Source organism: Antrostomus carolinensis, unplaced genomic scaffold (assembly GCF_000700745.2).
Source record: "Antrostomus carolinensis isolate BGI_N321 unplaced genomic scaffold, ASM70074v2 scaffold23606, whole genome shotgun sequence".
Lineage (NCBI taxonomy): Eukaryota > Metazoa > Chordata > Aves > Caprimulgiformes > Caprimulgidae > Antrostomus > Antrostomus carolinensis.
The window spans coordinates 19,375-37,722 of record NW_010321506.1 but is presented as its reverse complement, the minus strand read 5'-3'; the positions used below and the strand labels follow the sequence as shown (position 1 = coordinate 37,722).

General features: G+C 38.5%; 1 protein-coding gene across 1 annotated transcript in view; it reads right to left on the bottom strand.

The window, feature by feature from the left end:
* Positions 1-1,051: 1,051 nt before the first annotated feature.
* The window catches only part of LOC104526504 (alpha-actinin-2-like), a gene marked incomplete at its 3' end in the record, with an annotated part of 36,257 nt that continues 18,960 nt past the window's right edge, over positions 1,052-18,348 (bottom strand). The window contains exons 2-6 of the mRNA XM_010169965.1: positions 12,971-13,085; positions 11,487-11,606; positions 4,375-4,461; positions 3,245-3,332; positions 1,052-1,146 (exon numbers count right to left, since the gene is read on the bottom strand). Of these exons, the coding sequence (XP_010168267.1) occupies positions 1,052-1,146; positions 3,245-3,332; positions 4,375-4,461; positions 11,487-11,606; positions 12,971-13,085 (505 nt within the window). The remainder of the gene's footprint in view (positions 1,147-3,244; positions 3,333-4,374; positions 4,462-11,486; positions 11,607-12,970; positions 13,086-18,348) is intronic.

Below are 18,348 nucleotides of genomic sequence, written 5' to 3'. Positions count from 1 at the left end.
TATATAAATATATATATTTTTTTTAAAAAAATATATAGAGATATATATATAAAGCAGACTAAGTTTTCAAATAATTTTATTTTATTCATTTATTTTTTCCCTCATCAAAGGCTTTCTGATAACATTTGATTCCACTAGTAAAATCAATTTGTAATGGAAGGGCATGGAATGGAAAATATAGTTTATGATTTACCAGTCTCTCTCATCAATGAGAAGTTGTACTCAACAACTAAAAGCACGATTAAGTTTTCTGTTTTACTGGTGTTTAAATGAGACCTCAAGATTCACCCATTCCAGAGAGCAGAAAACAGTACATATGTACTGAGAGCTGACGAGAAACGACAACATTCCACTTTCTTTCTAGGTTTTATTCTTCAGTAATGATATCCAGAAATTCTGACATTATTACTTGCTCCTCATTCCTCCCTCTCAAACCAAAGTGGCTGGTATCTTTTAGAAAACATGCATTTTGCCAGGAGTAGCACACTGTAATAAAATAGTTCTGTAATCCCTGTGAGGTACTACCTAAGGAAGTTAGGATATCATTTTTGTTTCCAGTATAGGTAGATGTATAATCTAAGAATTGGTGAAGTCTTTTCTATGTAAGACTAGTAACTTATTGCGTACTACTGATTACCAAGGGTACCAAGGTTTGTTCTAAGGAATTTTAGGATTAATCATCATCTCATTGTTTACCGTTCTGCAATCTACAGTCATTTACACCAGAGACAAAACAGTACAATACTACCAGTGGTGAATGAAGAATTCCAATGTATGTGATTTAACATCCATATTGGGCAGTGTAAAAGACTTCATCAACTGCCTGGCAGCTGAGGACCAGATTATTTGCAATTAAATGCTAAATTCATCATAATGGGAAGGAAAGAAGGGCATAGGACAGTCATGAGGTCTTTTCCTCCATGTCACTGGTTTTTTTGGAGGGAGCTTAGAAAGTCAGTCAGAATTAGTATGCACTCCTCAGCTTGTCTTTTAGAAAACATGTTAAGCAAACCAGAAGTGAGCCAAATCACTGCAGGACAGCATGCTGTACCACCCAGACTGATGACCTTATTTAGCTTGGAGTAGTCAATAAGATCAGGTCGGTGTCTGTGGATAAGTGCACACAATCCAAGGCCATCTTTCCAGCTTTACAACAAAAAATAGAATGGAAAAAAATTAGTTAATAAAGTAATGTCATTTTACAGTTTGATCCTTGCTCAAGGCTTAAAATCAAGCAGGAGCTCTCCTGTCAAATCCTGACCCTTATGTTCTGTCAAGTCTCATCCCTCTCAGCTTTTCTGTTACTGTACTCTTTTTCCTGTAGTACATATCTTACTCTACAGTCCATACACAGAGACTCCATAATGCTTTCTATGCAGAGTACATTACGTGCAACAATCCCTGATTTCAATTGCTTAATTTGTGCAGTGTTCCAGGATAGCTCAGAGTACACATTTATCAATCAAAGTGCATAATCTCCCATTCCACTTACAGCATGCTTGCAAAAAAGTAAAAGGAGAGCAAACCTGCAATTACTTAAGTTTGCTGAAGCAACTGGCTTTTTCTGTGTCAGTTATTTTAGTCAATTTTAATGGCACAACCATGTTGTGCTTACAGAAGTTAAGAAGTCATAAATCAGTTTAGTTTATTTAAAACACTTCACACATATGACAACTTTCATCTGAGCTCTTACACTTCAGTGTGACTTTAGGCCCACTACCTTTCAAGGCAAGAATACGCAATGAATGGAGCTACAAATAGCACCTATTTGGAAAGATTATGAGAGGCTTCTGGCTTCCTTTCAGCCAGAAGCAGTTATTCTGAAATATACTTTATGTGAACTCTTTATGCAATCGCTGGGACTGTGGGTTTGAGATCTTATCCTGTGCAATAACTGTGTGATAGTAAACATGTTAACATAAGGCTGTTAGAAGCCCAGTCACTGAGATGTCTGGGTATATCCTTCAAATAACAGAACCATCTTCAATAAAAATGTAATACAATTAAGCAGAATAGGCATACACTGTATAATATAAAATCATCCAGAAGGTAAAACTGAATCAGAATGAGCACCAAACTAACAAAAAGCTTTTTTCCAAAAGTTATAGACTCATATGGTCTGGACATCCCATTATAAAGTAGTTCTGTAAGAACCAATCAACCCAAATATTAATCAGGGTACTTCCATCCAAGATGTTTTCCTCATACCATGTATCAGACCAGCATAAGTACACACTAAGATTCTGATTCTGTAACTTACAGTATACCCTGCTTCCATATAAAGCTCTACTGAAATATACCTCTATATATTCAAGGCAAATAATACGTAATATTTCAGATCTCTTAAAGGCAATACAGGGACTGTAAATCAAACACACATATTTATCTGTGAATGCATGTGTGAACCGTATCTTCTCTAGCATTACATGTACTTTAGGTGCTGCACATTAAGGACCAATTCAAAACACCAAAACCCTGTAATATAGAGTTCTTGTTCTAAGTACTATAAGGGTGTCAGGGAAGGCAAATCACATGGTTAAACAGTGCAAATGGCAAGTCTTGTCGTTTAATGAGGTGGGTCACTGGCAAAGCTCCAAGAACTAGTCCAGTGAAATCCCAAAAGCAAGCAGCCTGCATATGGCCTGGAACTCCCTTTCTAGCCCTTAATGGAAACACAGAACCACAAGGCTGGAGCATCACTAAATTTTCCAACCTTGGTAATGATTCTGATTCTGATAACAAATGTGTTTAAGTGCTGCTGTTGTGTACTGAGTGCATTTTGGGCTCCTTATTTATAGTTATAGTTTATATTTATAGTTATTTTACAAAATAATAAAGACTGATTCATCATAATGAGATATTTGCACGCTCAACACATTGGTATTTTTGCCAAAACCAGTCTACACCTACAGTGGCTCTCATTTGAAAGCAGTCATTTGCCAAGTCACTATGCTGCAGCACTCAGATATTCCCATATACCAAGGACCTCTAATAATGTAATATGGCCATTCTGTATGCAGTAGGTATTTTTTTTCTTTTAAATAGCAATCAGAGAAGCCATGGTAAACAATGCCAAAGGCTAACCAAAAAAAAAAGACTATGAAGATAGAGCATGAGTATTTGAAAAAAGTCTAGTTAACCATGAAGAAATCTTCCTGTCAAATATATACCTACACAACTGTGGGAAAATATTTGACCTAAAATATTTTGGACTGCTTCTACCCCTTGAAATAACAGAAGTTACCTAAGATGGAAGTTCTGAATGTTCACATTTCTGTAAGGAGCAGTTTTTCTTTGACACCACAGCAGCAGCCCTTCTTTGGCAGAGGTCTCTGTAAAAGACACCAAGGAGAAAAACATAAAAAGTGCTCAAGTAATTAATTTCTATTCATCTTAAATGTGGTCAGCCACCTGAAACTGGTTGTCTTAAGCCAACATTTAATCCTAAAAGATACTCATACAAATGGACTAATGGAGCTCCATTAGGACACAGAGATTAGCTCAATTTAAACAACTCAGACTAGAGTCTCAGCCTGCACAATAATTCTGGCATATTAGAAGTTTAAGAAATTATATTGGTTGGACAGCAGAATGTATATTTGGAGAAGAATATGCAATACAAATAAAATAGAACTAGACATAAAAGACTGTGTTGGTGCCTACATGAAATACGATTGTAGTCTCAGTGCATAGGCTTACAGGGAGGTGTAAGTGCCAAATAAATACCTTCCTTATCTGAACTCTATGTGCATCTGAATGCATAAGTAAAGGACAGAAAAGATCAAATAGACCATTAGGTCCACATTTAATGTCCCACAAATTATGGGCAGGACAGCATGCAGAGTTTGAATTGACTCTACTTTTGTTGAAAATTTAAGAGTATTGTAACTACAGCATACTTTTTAGAGCCAGCTACCATGTGAAAGTTAAGAAAAAAAAAATCTGAAGCAGTGGAGGAAAAAAAGTGATAGAAAGAAGAGGGATATAATCAGATAATATTTGCAAAGAATGTGATAAATGGACAGGACTAAAAAGTATGTTGGAAATAGGACCACCATAAAGGGTACAGCAGAGTTTCAGGCCACCAGAGCTCAGAAATACAAGCATGTTTCTATCTCAATAACTGAGAGACATGCCCAGAACTTCTGCATTTAGAAAGCTGGCTCTAGGTGTGTCAGGATAAGGAGAGTAATTACTTTTTGCCTCCAGGAATTCATTTTATCACCAGGTATGGAACTTGCTGTATAATTTTCTCTGAAAAAATAATTCCTTTTTAAAACACTTATTTCACTTGTGCACATATTGTCTTTAAACAGTACAAAAATGTCTTTAAACAAATTTTCTAATTATTTAACATGGTTGCATTACTATTACCTTCCACTGAAATATCCTGAATAGCAAAGCGAAGGATGATAGTCCAGATCATACCCAGCGTCATTTTCACGTTGCCGTCAACAATTTCTAAGGTGAAAGAGATAGTAGTAGTATTTAGTATGTCTTCCATTTTCTCTTATTTTAATAATATATTTCTATAAATAATATATTGTATCTAATAAATTAATTATATTTCTACCATAATTTTTTACCTACACAGAGTTCATCTGGGTTAATTTTTCAACAAATTCATGCTTGTGCTACCCTGTCAGTAAGACTGAAGATTACTGAGGGTAAGGTCACCTGAGCCCTTCCATGCTAAAAGGCTTCTCTCCAGGTAGTTGTAAATGTCTCAAGTCTTTACCTCGAAGGCTGACTTTTGTAGAGAGAGCCTGAGGGGAAATACTTATTTAAAGTTTGAACAATGTCGGCCTTACTGTTTTCAAATACAAAGGAACTTTGTATTGAAACTATGTATTTGAAAAAATATGGTCTTACCCCAAAGTTTAAGAAACTACCAGACGTTAACAGTATTATTTTTTAATAAAATGGCACTCAGAAATTCCCCTATACTATTTAGACCTTTTTGAGAATTTTACCTATTGTGCCAGCACAGATTAGATGTGAAGAACAACTCAAGAGACACAGCACCTCCTGAGGCTAAGCTACATAGCTTCCTGCCAAGCAGTTCAGAAACACGGCCACAAGGTCTTATAGCTCTGATGCCTATGCACATTTATGTATCTTTAATATAAAATGGGATTTTTTACCTCTGAAGTTTCAATTTGTTTCAAGACTGCTTAAGTCTACCTACAACACGGGGCACTAGGAAGGTGCCTTCTCAAACCCTTCTCACACATACAAATTAACATGGGAGTCCCTTCTACAAGCCAAGTCAGAATCCAGTGCTCCTACACTGTAATATGAACACTGATACCACTTAGATTTCCCAACACCAAAATATGTACTGTCAGACTACTTAAGTGTGGTGATAATGTTAAATCAATCTGAAAAGCACTGTGAGAAACAGAAAATAACAGGGAGACTAAGAGGAGGGTCCAGCACTGGAATGGAAGGAGATGGGGCAATGAGAGAGGAGCTGCAGGCTGCCTTTCCAGTCACCTCACAACAAAAGAACAGTGGAGTAGGGAAGGCACCAGCTGCTCCCCTACTTGGAAGTCATCTCCAGCCTTCCCCAAAAACCAGAGCAGCTGTGGCTGCCTGGGGGCCCACTGGTGCTCTGCAGATGGAGCAAGAAGAACTTACAGCAGGAGGAATTTCCTCAATTTAACGTCAAATGCCAATAGAGGAGCCAGCAGAAAATGCAGTTACTCTGCTACTTAAAAGTTGCCTGAATCCAAGGGCAGCTTTTACAGAACAAAGCAGCTGCCAGCTCCAAGGCTTGAGATACATGTTAAATTGCAGTAGTATGTGACACAAGCTGTCATTTGAACCCAGGGAATTAACAAACATGGTAGGAGATATGTCACATATCACTAGTCTACACTTACTTTGCTAGTGTGATAATCCAAGTTTATATATGAATGGCTATTTTTCCACTTTCCTCTCTGGATTCTACACTAATTTTCCAGAATTCTTACCTCACTTTGCCTGCCTTCCATGCATTATTACTATCTTATTGGCCCTGAAAGACATCAAGTCTCTTCAAATCTCAAAACTAACATCTTTCAGCCAAAAAAGACCAAATGGCAATTAGGGCACATAGCTACTTCTCTCTCCTCATCTCCACCTCAGTCAAATATTTAATTGTATTCTGATTAGATGTCTGATATGTGTATGCAGTAAAGAAGAATTTCTTCAAATGTAAAATAAATGAATTAAAATACTCAGGAGGCATTGCTGCTTGTCAGGCAATCAATTAATGGATTTGCATAATCACTACATCATTGTTTTGATTTACATATCTGTATGTACACACAGACAGAATGAAAGAGCAAGAGAGGGAATTTTCCATGTTGTGTCTCAGGAGAATATTCAAGCAATTTGCCAGCTTTGGTTTCTCATTATCTGCTGCTAGCATAAAACACAAAAAAGACATGTATAAAAGACAAGGAAAAATATCTAAACAGAAGGAAAACAAAGTTGCTAAATATTGAGAAGTATCAGTGACAAAAATTACTGATTCATTCCTATAAATTTCCACTACAAGTCAACAGAAGACTTCATTATTTTCTTCACAGTGCCTGTTTGCTCTGGGAGGAATACAGTTCCTACACCTCACACATGCAAAGCTACAGGTTTCTGAGGAAAAAGGTCTTGCTGACCTATGAGGACAGGAAAGGAGAGAAGGGAAAGGGAAGTGGAAACAATAAAAACTGCCTAGGGAAAAGCTAAGCAAAGCAGTGTGGCAAGTTCTCAAAGGTTTCGGTTTTTATTCTGCTTTGGATTTAATTAATTTTTTTTTATTTCTAACCTTCTTGTAGCAGTGTCACAGCTCATTTGGTCTTTAACATTTCTCCTGCCCCCCAGAAAAGCAATACAGAATTGTTTCCTACTAACAGGATATTTATCTTTTGTGGTTCTCCATATCTCAGTTCATTTCATTCAGGATACAATTACCTGCCAACTGTTGTTATTGCACTTTTTTAAAACTTATGGGAAAATTTCTAACTCCTGGGCTGTGAATGGCTCATAAGGACTATCTTCACGGCTTTTACTTTAGCTTTTTGACTCTTTAGTCTCATTTCATCACCAACAAAGAAAAAGACTCTTCCACAAGACAGATCAGAGTAGCTAAACTGGGTTTTTGCTCAGTATCACAGTTAAAGGTGATCTCTTTACAGTCCACAGAGAGCCCAAGGAAGTCAGCCTCAGAACGGTAATGATGGCTTTAAAGATTACTACTGGTCGCTTAAAAATACTAATTTGAACTTTTTACTGATGTCCCACAGGAACCAGAGTTTAACCTTTGCTTTGAGGCCCCATTTTAAATGCCAGTTGGTCCCCTTGGGCCTACATGCTCCTCACCACTCAGCATTTCAGATAATAAAACATAATCCTCAGCAGATTTAGATACAAAACTATCATGCTTTGGAAATTAAGAAGTATTCCAAGCATCCATGTAACTCAGAGAATGCCAAAACAGATGGGTGCAGACAAGCCCATATGCCCCATGCTCACACAAAAGGGCAGTGAGTTAAGAGGTTAAAAACTCTGGTAACAATATAAGCTTAAGGAGCCTGTGCTCTGCCTCCTTGCTGGCATTCATTCCATCTTCTTACCAGAATGACTGCCCAGTCAACAATGCTGAAAAACACAACATTTAAAAAAAAAAAAATAAAGAGGTGAAGTGTGTTTTAAAACCAGATCAGATTGCTGATCCAGTCTCCAGCATAGCTACAGAAACAGTTGTCAGCCCAAATGATAGGGTAGGGCTGTGAAGTGTGGGAGCAAGTATGCAGGACAAGGGGGCACGGGGACTCTTTAAACATCTACTGGTGCCAGAGGTCCCACACTGTGAAACTATACCCAGTCAGATGTGATACTGCATTGCTGCATCAGCACAGCACTGTGCCTTAGGCAACAAATTTAGTAGAGGGGTTGTGGTAAACTTAACAGGGCACTAAGCACGTCTGGCTTTGTGCTCAGCCTGTTTAGAGTAGGAGTGGAAGGCACACGAATCTATCTGCTCCTGCCCACAGGGGTGTAATCCAATGTGTGTTAGTAGCCATACTTGACATAGTGCAATGTCTTAACAATGACAGGTTCCTGTCTGCATCTAAACTATGGCATTAGCAGTGGATTTTTCTCCAGTGCTTCCACCCAAGAATTTAAAAGATTTTTTTTAGTGCTAATGAATGATTTTTTTGCTTCTAATCCCTCCATTTTACAGATTGAGCATTCCAGAAACAGGCAATAAAAGCCCGCAGTCACAACCACGAATACCACCTTAATCTCATGGTTTACTGAGTATGGCATGCTGTTACATGCAGGAAGAAATATTGAGTGCATGGACAGACATCACCTTGCAGCAACTGGCTGAGAAGCTGGAAGAGGTTACTGGCTCTTGTGCCTGCCTCCCTCCCTCCCAGAGGGAATTACCTATTATCACAGGGCAGCTAAACTCACGCCAGTTGCTGCCAAGAACAGCAGGGTTAGTCTAAATGATTTTAATGGCTGATCTGAGCTGTCCCAGATGCTTTGCCTTCAGGTGATACAGAAAGTGCTCAAGTGCTGCTCCCTAGTCTGAGCACCCTGGCAGTAATAAGCAGCAATAAGCAGGGCAAAATGAGGGAGACAGGAGTGGAGAGGACTGGCCCACTCCTTTCAGGAGCGGATATGAGCTGCTGTATCTCAGTTTAAATACTCCAGCCTTGCTTGAAGAACCTAGGTGCAAAAACATTAGCACACTGTGCAAATTGTGATCAGAGAAAAAAACCACTCCATCCCACAAGATACTCCTTTTGCTACACTCTTGTTTTGGGTCAGGAAGCCTCAGAGTCCCAGCACAACGTGACAGAAACTACCATTCACTTGCTCCACACTCTGAACACTCAATATTTCTGTACTAACTATCAAACAGGCTTCTGTATTCTAAATTTTCATTTCCACACATAAATTGTCTCTTCAGTACCCTCTGCTGTCCGTTCAATGCCATGTCGCTCTCCAAATAACCTTAACTGCAGAGGTTTAGGGTACTGGCATATTTTTCCATTCCACTTCATTTAATTGAGCAAAGGGCCCAGCTGCCCCTGACTGCCTGTACACCTGATGGAGGGAGCCAGGTGCCTCTGAAATACAGAAGAGCTCTTCTGAGATCTGAAGTGCCTTAGGGAATTGCCCATTTCTCCCTTTGATGATAAAATCCCAAAACCAGGTCTCTGTTATGTGCCTAAAGATAGACAGTATGGATTTGGACTCAGATGGCCCACCCCGTTCAGTCTCAAATGAATAAAGGGTGAGTTCAGACAAATGCTCTGCCCAGAGAACACCCATTTATTGGGATTTGGGAGTTCTAGATCTAGAGACTGAACATACTTGGTGAACAATTGAGGAACCAAGCAGGCTAGGTCAAACCATTATGGAACCAGTGAATACTGATAGATCTCTCTATTACTTCTACAGATGCCCCTATCCCACCTAATGATCTTCCTGCTCCAGCCACAATTACAGCAATCAAGGTTTGGAAGCCAAAATAAGGCCATATATAAGCTTGGAGAAATCAGAAAACAGGAAGAGAAGGCTCATAAATTAATCTAAAAAGACCTAGCAATGTGAATAGAATATAGCTAGCGCTTCTCACCATGATACTGAAGTTACAGCCAGAATTTTGCTCTAAGGACATGTTAGAGGCTGCCCCTAGAATGGACAGCACATCACTGAGGCTATGGAATCAAAAGAGTTGGATATAGAATCATAGAATCATTAAGGTTGGAAAAGACCATTAAGATCTTCGAGTCCAGCCATTAACCTAGCACTGCAAAGTGTGCACTAAACCATGTCCCTAAGCACCACATCCACATGCCCTTTCAGTGCCTCCAGGAATGGGGACTCTACCACTTCCCTGGGCAGCCTGTTCCAGTGCTTGACAACCCTTTCAGGGAAGAAATTTTTCCTCATATTCAATTTAAACCTCCCCTGGCACAACTTGAGGTCATTTCCTCTTGTCCTATCACTTGTTACTTGGGAGAAGAGTTGGACACCCACCTCTCTATAACCTCCTTTAAAGTAGCTGTAGAGAGCCATAAGGTCTCCCCTCAGTCTTCTTTTCTCTAGGCTAAACAACTCCAGTTCCCTCAGCTGCTCCTCATAAGAATCGTGCTCCAGACCCCTCACCAGCTTCGTTGCCCTTCTCTGGACATGCTCCAGCACCTCAATGTCTTTCTTGTAGTCAGGGACCCAAAACTGAACACAGTATTTGAAGTGCAGCCTCACCAGTGCTGAGTACAGGGGCACAATCACTTCCCTACTCCTTCTGGCCACACTATTTCTGATACAGGCCAGGATGCCATTGGCCTTCATGGCCACCTGTGCACACTGCTGGCTCATATTCAGCCGGCTGTCAACCAACACCCCCAGGTCCTTTTCCGCCAGGCAGCTTTCGAATCCCTGTTCCCCAGGCCTGTAGTGCTGCATGGAGCTGGTTGTGACCCAAGTGTAGGACTCAGCACTTGGCCTTGTTGAAACTTATACAGTTGGCCTTGGCTCATCGATCCAGCCTGTCCAGATCCCTCTGCAGAGCCTTCCTACCCTCCAGCAGATCAACACTTCTGCCCAACTTGGTGTTGTCTGCAAACTTACTAAGGGTGCACTCAATCCCCTTGTCCAGATCACTGATATGCTAGCCACATCACTCCTTTGTATGGTAATAACTATGGAAATATTATACACATATCTCCATGGAACAGCTAATTCAAGAATGATTTTTGTCCTTTTTAAACAATTAATTGAATCTCATAGGAGGCACAGGTTCACTTGCAGGAGAGCCTGCCTTCTTTTGCTGAGAGTTTACATCTAACAGCATTTAGCTAGCCAACTGCATGTTTTTATTTCACTACCTGAACAACAGAACAATAACTAAATAATAACTTTAGTGAATAACATCCCGCCTCACTCTCTTTGTATGTTCAGTCTCTCCTCAGCTACCATAAGTTCTTTTGATCACTCTCTTAAATCTGCATCTGAATTTTAGAAACACAGCTGCCATCCACAGTCAGTCTCATAATAAAATGGGAGTAGGTCCCACCCACCTGGTAGGGATGTCAGCCTTTGTCTTGTCTGAATAATATCTCTTAAAAATAAAATTGGATAAAGCACAACCTTGAATCCAACCTGATTTCTGAAGTTCTTTATTTTTAATAATGTATAGGAAAAATGTAATGCTCTGAAAGAAGAAATCATTATCTGAACACCTACTGAAACACAGTCAACTCAATTTAACCTTGGATATAAACTAATTCTAAAGCTCATTTATATCCCTGTCCCTCTCCAGGTGCCCACAAGTTTCCACCTCTGTCAATTCACAGATATAGGTCATCAATCAATATTATGGGATTTCTGAGACACCCATATATAGAGAACAGCCCACGCAATTTGGCCAATGTGAATGCATAGGATCTATGTGAGATGCATTGTCAAGCTCTGTCACATACCTTCTGCACCAATTGACACAAGTTTCACTCCTTTGCTGGCGATATAATCCAGAGCTTTGTTGACATTAGCAATTTTATGGAAGCGCATCTTCCCTCTGTCTGGTTTCGGTAGTCTTTCCCCTGCAGAATAAGAAATTTAATGTGTTTATTTTTAACATACACCTGTGTTTACATACACCAGGCTACAGACACCCAAGTGACTGGAACTCAAGAGTGCATGTGCCTTGAATACTGTCTAAAAGTTAGCAGTTATTTTAACAGGTATTTTTGTGAAAGAATGTCAAATGGCTTTGAACAAAACCCTGAAGAGAAAATTCATATGTTGACTGAAAGATCTACCCGAGATCTTTCTGATATAGCAGTAAAAGCAGAGTAAAATTTTTATGTTTGACCTAAACACCTGGAAGATATGCAAGTGCTTCCTGCTACTCAACTGGTTCACAGCTACCGTCTGTGTTAGAGTAGCTGAACATTGAGAAAGCAGGATGTTCTCAGAGCTCATCACCCTTACTTGCCTGACTGTAAAGGGAGGCTGGACTCTAGCAGATTAGCCATAGCATCCATCCACATCTGACCAAGAACAATGGTTTTTAATAACCTCATCCAGTACAGCAGAGCAGCTCATTTCAGAGCATAGGTTAATGCATTTGAATGAACTTATCTTTTCAAGTGATCACAAAGAAGAATAATTTCTGAAAATATGACTTGCCATTTCATTAAGAACATTTGAAGATCTTTCCCCACTGAAATCTCCATCAAAAATGTAAACTGTATTTCCCAAAAACACATCTTTAAAATCTTCTTTCCCTTTTTCACCTTTATTATGTGTTCGTACCTTGGGCAATTCCCTTCCCATTCAGGGGCTTTCTGAGTGTGCGGTGGGGACTGCCCCTCTGAATAATACATAAAATAAGTGACATAGTGGGTTTGCATCAGTTAGTGAAAGTTCTTGGATGTTCCACCCTTCTGAAAAATGAGATCTTTTAATTGCGACTAAACTGGTTTTGGTGTTTTGGTTTTTTTTTTGTTGTTTTTTTTTTTACTTGTGACTTGATCTAGTTTTACTTTAGGCATTCACTTTGAAAAGCATTGATCTATTCTGATAAAGTCATTAAAAGCAAAGCAAAATGTTTATACTGAAAGTGGAATAAAATTAATTTGTAACCTAAATGGAAAGGGATAATTGTTAGGGGTTACGAGCTGGTCCTCAACGCTTGTGGTTTGTCCAACAACGTTGTGATGTCAGTGCTACCCTGATACACTGTAATATCCTGGAACACAAACACAAAACAGAAGATTTTGGAGACAAGGAAAAAGCAGAGGTTTTTTTCCCTCCCTTTTGTTTTACAGTGTGTTTCATCTCTCACTTTTCAGCCTACTTAAGAGTTTGTGTTCACTGTTGTGAATTGTTAACAATTTTTGTTCTTTTAATAGTGTTTCAGTTAGCATGCTGTAAATACATAGCAAACTTTATTTTAGCCAACCTGAGATAACTTCCAAGAGGAGCATCAGTTTGAGGCCATTTCTGAAGTCCTCTTCAATGTTTTCAATCTGTGTGCCTGCTTTCCTGAGGTGGGAATTGCACCAGGCTGTAAACGTCTGTAACAGTAATTTTAAAAAATGAGTTATTAACAAAGCATTTTCCAAAACAACTGCTAAGCCATCTGAGTAAACACTGCCTGAGATTTTCACTACTGTTGTAGAAATTTGGATGTCCAACTCCCATTCATTTTATACATGTCACTCAATTCAAAATTCTTATCCCAGATGTTCATGAAGAAGCAAAGTATTGGTTGATTAGAAGCAATATTGTGCTAGATTCTGCTAGTAAACGTATTCCCCCCCCAAAAAATCTACATATAAAGGCAAAATTTGTCTAATAGTTATTACTACACTTAATATTTCATAATTTTATGTTGGGACTTCCCTGTTACACATTCTTCCTGAAAAGAAAGATTGATAAAGTACAAAGGAAGCTGTGTGACAGTAAAATGTACACAATACCAAGCACAGAAGCAAAAAACTTCCACTACCTGAATTCATGCCATGATAAACAGTTCTTCCACAGATCATCTATGCCCGGGACAACATGCATTTCTCACAGGCAGGAAGTTGTGAGAACACTCTTCAGGGTGAAGTAACTGAAGAGAGACTTTATACAGCAAGGATACCAGTAAAATTGCATCTCCTCCTACTTGTAACTACAGTGAGAAACAAAATGCCTTTTGCAAACATGGACCATTAGAATGGATTTTGAAAGTTTACAATAATTCAAGCACAGCAGTTTCACATTCAAACCCTGCAGATATGGCCTGCCTTACCAAGGGTTTTATTTTTAAACTGTATTCTACAATTTTTAGAAAACTACCACAACCTCATGAAACACACAAATGCAGATACTTAAGTTTGCAGGGCAAGAACAGCCACAAAAGCAAACATGAGCATTTCTGTCTCTGTGGAGAATAACCAAGTGTGCTTTTACTTGCAGAGATGAAAAGCAGAACCAACTCCATTGATCTCCAGAGGTCGTATACACTATCTTTTGTATGAATGAAGTCAAAACATGGGTGACTATAAAATTTAGCAGTTAAAATTAGTCTGTTTTCAAATATCCATAAATTCTCAGTCTTCCAAAAAATTTTCCTCGTCTGTTAAGATATATGAAGCAAGTTTGTATTTACTAGGTATTTCACCAGGTATTTAACTCTAGGTATATAACAAGGCCATACATTTTGTTAAGTTAGACTTCAGCCACTTAAAATTGTCAGATATTTGGAATTCCCCTTTTTTTGCTGTTTCAAATTGCCATAGTTTTAAAAACATTTAATGTAAGTAGTTTTAAAAATAAAATATATCCTAAATCCTCATTGTCAATATGAAACTTCCTTTGCCCTTCTTTTTTCTTGTCTGTTTTTTTAGACTATTTTATTTCTGATCTCTCAGAAACAGAATAAGAAAGGCAAAAGATGAAGGCAAAAACTTTCCATGGAAATGAATCTTGTAAATTCTAGACAGATTTCACATCTTAAGACGATATGGATTCAATTGTCAAAAATGGCTTATTCTTAAAAATGCAACTTTCTGTTAAAGAATAACATTTTGATTGTTGTTGGGTTTGACTCAATTTATGTGAAGAACTTATGTGCAGCTTGCTGGACTCTTTTCTCAGAGTTCCTACAAGGAGCAGCCGTGACAAGGAGCAGCTTGCTAAACTTTAGTTTTGGTGGCTTCTCCTTTCCAATTGAAAGGAAGAAGCAAGAAGTGCTGTGGATATGGGGAAGTTGTGCAGTGAAATCCCCAACTCAGGATACCCAGAAAAAAAGGTCAGAGAGAAGACAGTATTGGAAGTGGTTCTGGGCAGGGGTCCTTTTGACCTGCAGAGGATGAGTTGCAGGTAGAGGCATAAGAAAGTCATCCTGTGTGCAGATGTAGATAAGCATGGCTGAAGCTGAAGCATCTCTGTAAAACATCTATATTAATAAAGGGATGTTAGTCTGAAAAGCAGTCATTCAGGAAGGTAAAACTTTCCTCATTTTAAGGTAACTAGCTTTATTGTGCTCATGGGAGAACTGAAACCAGAGTATATCAAGCATCACAACAGAGATACTAGGCACCTCTATCCTCAGGGCTCAACATGATGGAGTCTTAGGCTGGTATTTGGTTTGGATCATTACAAGGTTAGGCTCTAGTTTATAAGACTAATTTGTCTGCCTCAAGCAGTATTTCATCCTAGTGATAAGTATCTTAAAAGGCTTAGCACTACATTAAGTCATTTGCAAATACTAAAAATTATAACAAGCATCCTTGGAAGAAACTATATTATGGTAATACAGAAAAAACAGCTGAAAGCACTCAAGGGTAAATGCACAGGAACCTTGCATGGCAATTTGGCAATAAATATTAGAAAGCTGAATCCGTAAATGAATGAGCCTTTCATGAATTAAGCTTAAGTGATGGACATGTGCTTATCTTCAGATACTATTGCAGTTTGTAGAATTGTTCCAAGCACAACACACTAAAAGAGGAATCTGGAGAAAAACTTCAGCCATTTACATCTCTTCTTTTAGACATTTACAGTGAATGTTCTGACCCTGTACCACTCAAGTAAATGAGTTTTCCCCATTTTTCATTTAATTAAGAGTTTAATGGAAACAACCCTACCACTGGAGCAGCCTTAAAATATAAATCTGATTCCTACTGTGAAGAAAGCTACTTCTCACTTATTTTCTTAAGAAGAAATGGAACCTGGCACTTCTTAGCTTATATATGCATATGAAAAAAACAAACAAAACAAAAACATAAAAGCAAATTGGAATTTTGTCCACCTCTAATCTTACTGTGGTCCTCTACTTTGCCTCTGCAACAGCTGATTCAACTTACTGGATGCTGTACTGATAGACAAAAACCATAAGTTTTATCCAAAGATCAGAAAGTTTTCAAATAATTTAAATAGTTTCTCGTGAAAGCAGACATTTTTACAGCACTGAATTTGCTGAGAGACAAACTCTCTTCTCAATCTTGTTCACTTTATGAAGACACTAAGCAGCCAATGTTGCTATGATATAAAAAGGAAAAGATGCTACTACTGCTGAGTCAAGCTGTTTTCAATAAAAAGTTTGATGACAGTCACTGGGTGTTATAGGCTGCCTTTTTACATCTGTAGGTTATTTAAGATTCTTTCCAGCAGTACTGGGGTTTGTCATTGACATTGTAGCATTCTGAAGGATAAACTTGGAATTACCTACAAAGCCTCCATTCATGAGATAACAAGTTCTGCTGAAGCACTCTACCATGCATGGATTCTTTATTTAGACTATCTGCATCCAGATAGTTTAGATTATCTTCTATATCTAGAATAAGAGATTTAGATCTTTTATCTAATCTACAGTTTCTGAGAGCTTTCTGTTTTACCAGTGCACCAGGTCATGAAATGGTGCTATCCCCTTATGACAGTTGCCTTGTGCCTCATGGAAAGTGTCACTGCAGTACTTTACAGCAGACTCTCAGCATGTGGCTTCATAGCCTGATACCTTCCAAACTGGCTTATTTTCCTAGGACTAAACATGGTTACAGGAATGCTACTTACGGAAATGTTTCAGTGATGCAATCCATAAGTGACTCCATTAAAGCTACTGCAAAACTTAACTTGTGAATTTTAACAGTTTCCATAATTCACATTTTATTTAACCCTCGTCCTTCTATTCTTATTGTGATACCACTTGTTCTCACTGCTTTGGCTTTAACTAACAGTTCTATTCATAGTTATTAAGAAACAATTCAAAGTACGTTTAAGTCCAGGAGATCAAGATACAGCCAGCACATAGTACCCTGCAAATTTGTAATCCACTGGGATTTAAAAGCTATTAAATGACTTAGACAAAGCAAATTCCTTTTTCTGCTGAGCTGTACAGCACATTTCAGAGTATCAGATTGCTCAGAGAAACAAGGCAGGTCTGAAGGCACCAAGCTGAATACCGGGGGGGGTACAAGTAAGTGCCTAGAAAGCTAGACGTTTCTTTTTAGAATTTATTTACCATAGGTGGTTTTACAGATTTAAAAAATAAATAAAAATTGCTGCTTTCCAAAGGCTTTACTGCAAAAGAGACTTGGCCAACATTCTTAAAACACAGAAGAGGGGATGCAGGGCAGGAAGCCAAACAATTTGCAGTCCCACAGGTAAATGTTCTTTTAATGCACTATTAATTGCCTGCTGCTGTCACAGGTCTGTTTTGGAAAAGCTAACTAAAAAGGGAGCACAGTTTATGTTCTATGCTCACTTAGCCTCATGGTGAAGACTACCAGCAGCATACTCTCCATAATTTGGATTCATAGATCTGTGTTGGCAAAGTGTGTACGTGAGGAAAAAAAAACCAAAAACCATTACCCGTTACTTTACTTGGGCCACTTAATTTTACAAGCCCTTGACAAGTAGAATTGCAACCAAGGGGCAGAAAAAGAGAGATATCCTTAATCAATTATCAATCTACTGCAGCTAATGCCAAAATATAACAGGGTATACCTGCTCTGTGCAAGTATTTTTATATAAGCACATTGAAGCATATGCTTTGATGGAAAAAGTGGTATCTCTGGGAGCTGAATTGTCCTACACTCCTGAGAAAGCCCATGCATCCTTTTTATGTGACTGTAATGATAACTTACTTTTGATGGTGCTTCAAAGCCAAAACCCAAGATGCTATAATAACAAGTTTCATATGTGCATGTGATAACGGGGATAAAGACAATTGCTCAAGATACAGGGTAAATTTCTTGTTTGGCACTGACAGTGAATCCAAAATGTACATCACCAAAACAGCAGCACAACTTGCATGGGGGCATGTACAAGGGATACACTCCACAAGTTCAAGAACATTTATTTACTTGCATTTAGAACTGAAATTGAGAAGTGGATCCAGCCCAATAAAGCACTGGATACCTGTATCCTTTTTAGTACATATATCTCATAACAAAGGTTAACACTGCCTTTCACTCTCTCCAACTCAAATCAATTTCTGTCTACTGTAATATTTACAAGTTTTAAAAACTAATATTGATTTTAAAAGGCATGTGTCTGCTTGTCTGTACCTCCATCAGAAAGGCTACTGGCCCACATGAGTAATTTGGTTTTTTGAGTTTCTACCTTTCTGTAACATTTACACAAGAAAATACAGACAAAATCCAATTTTAACCCAGGACTTATGCAATATATGTTTCTTAAAACTCTGTTTTATAGCCCTTCTTCTAAAGTGTTTTCCCTCTCTACTTGTGCTAGCTGAGACTCTTCATTACTGCTAGGCTAAATGGGATGCAGTGATTCACTCTGTAGTTATACGGAACATTACTGGGCTCTGAGCACATGGCAAGG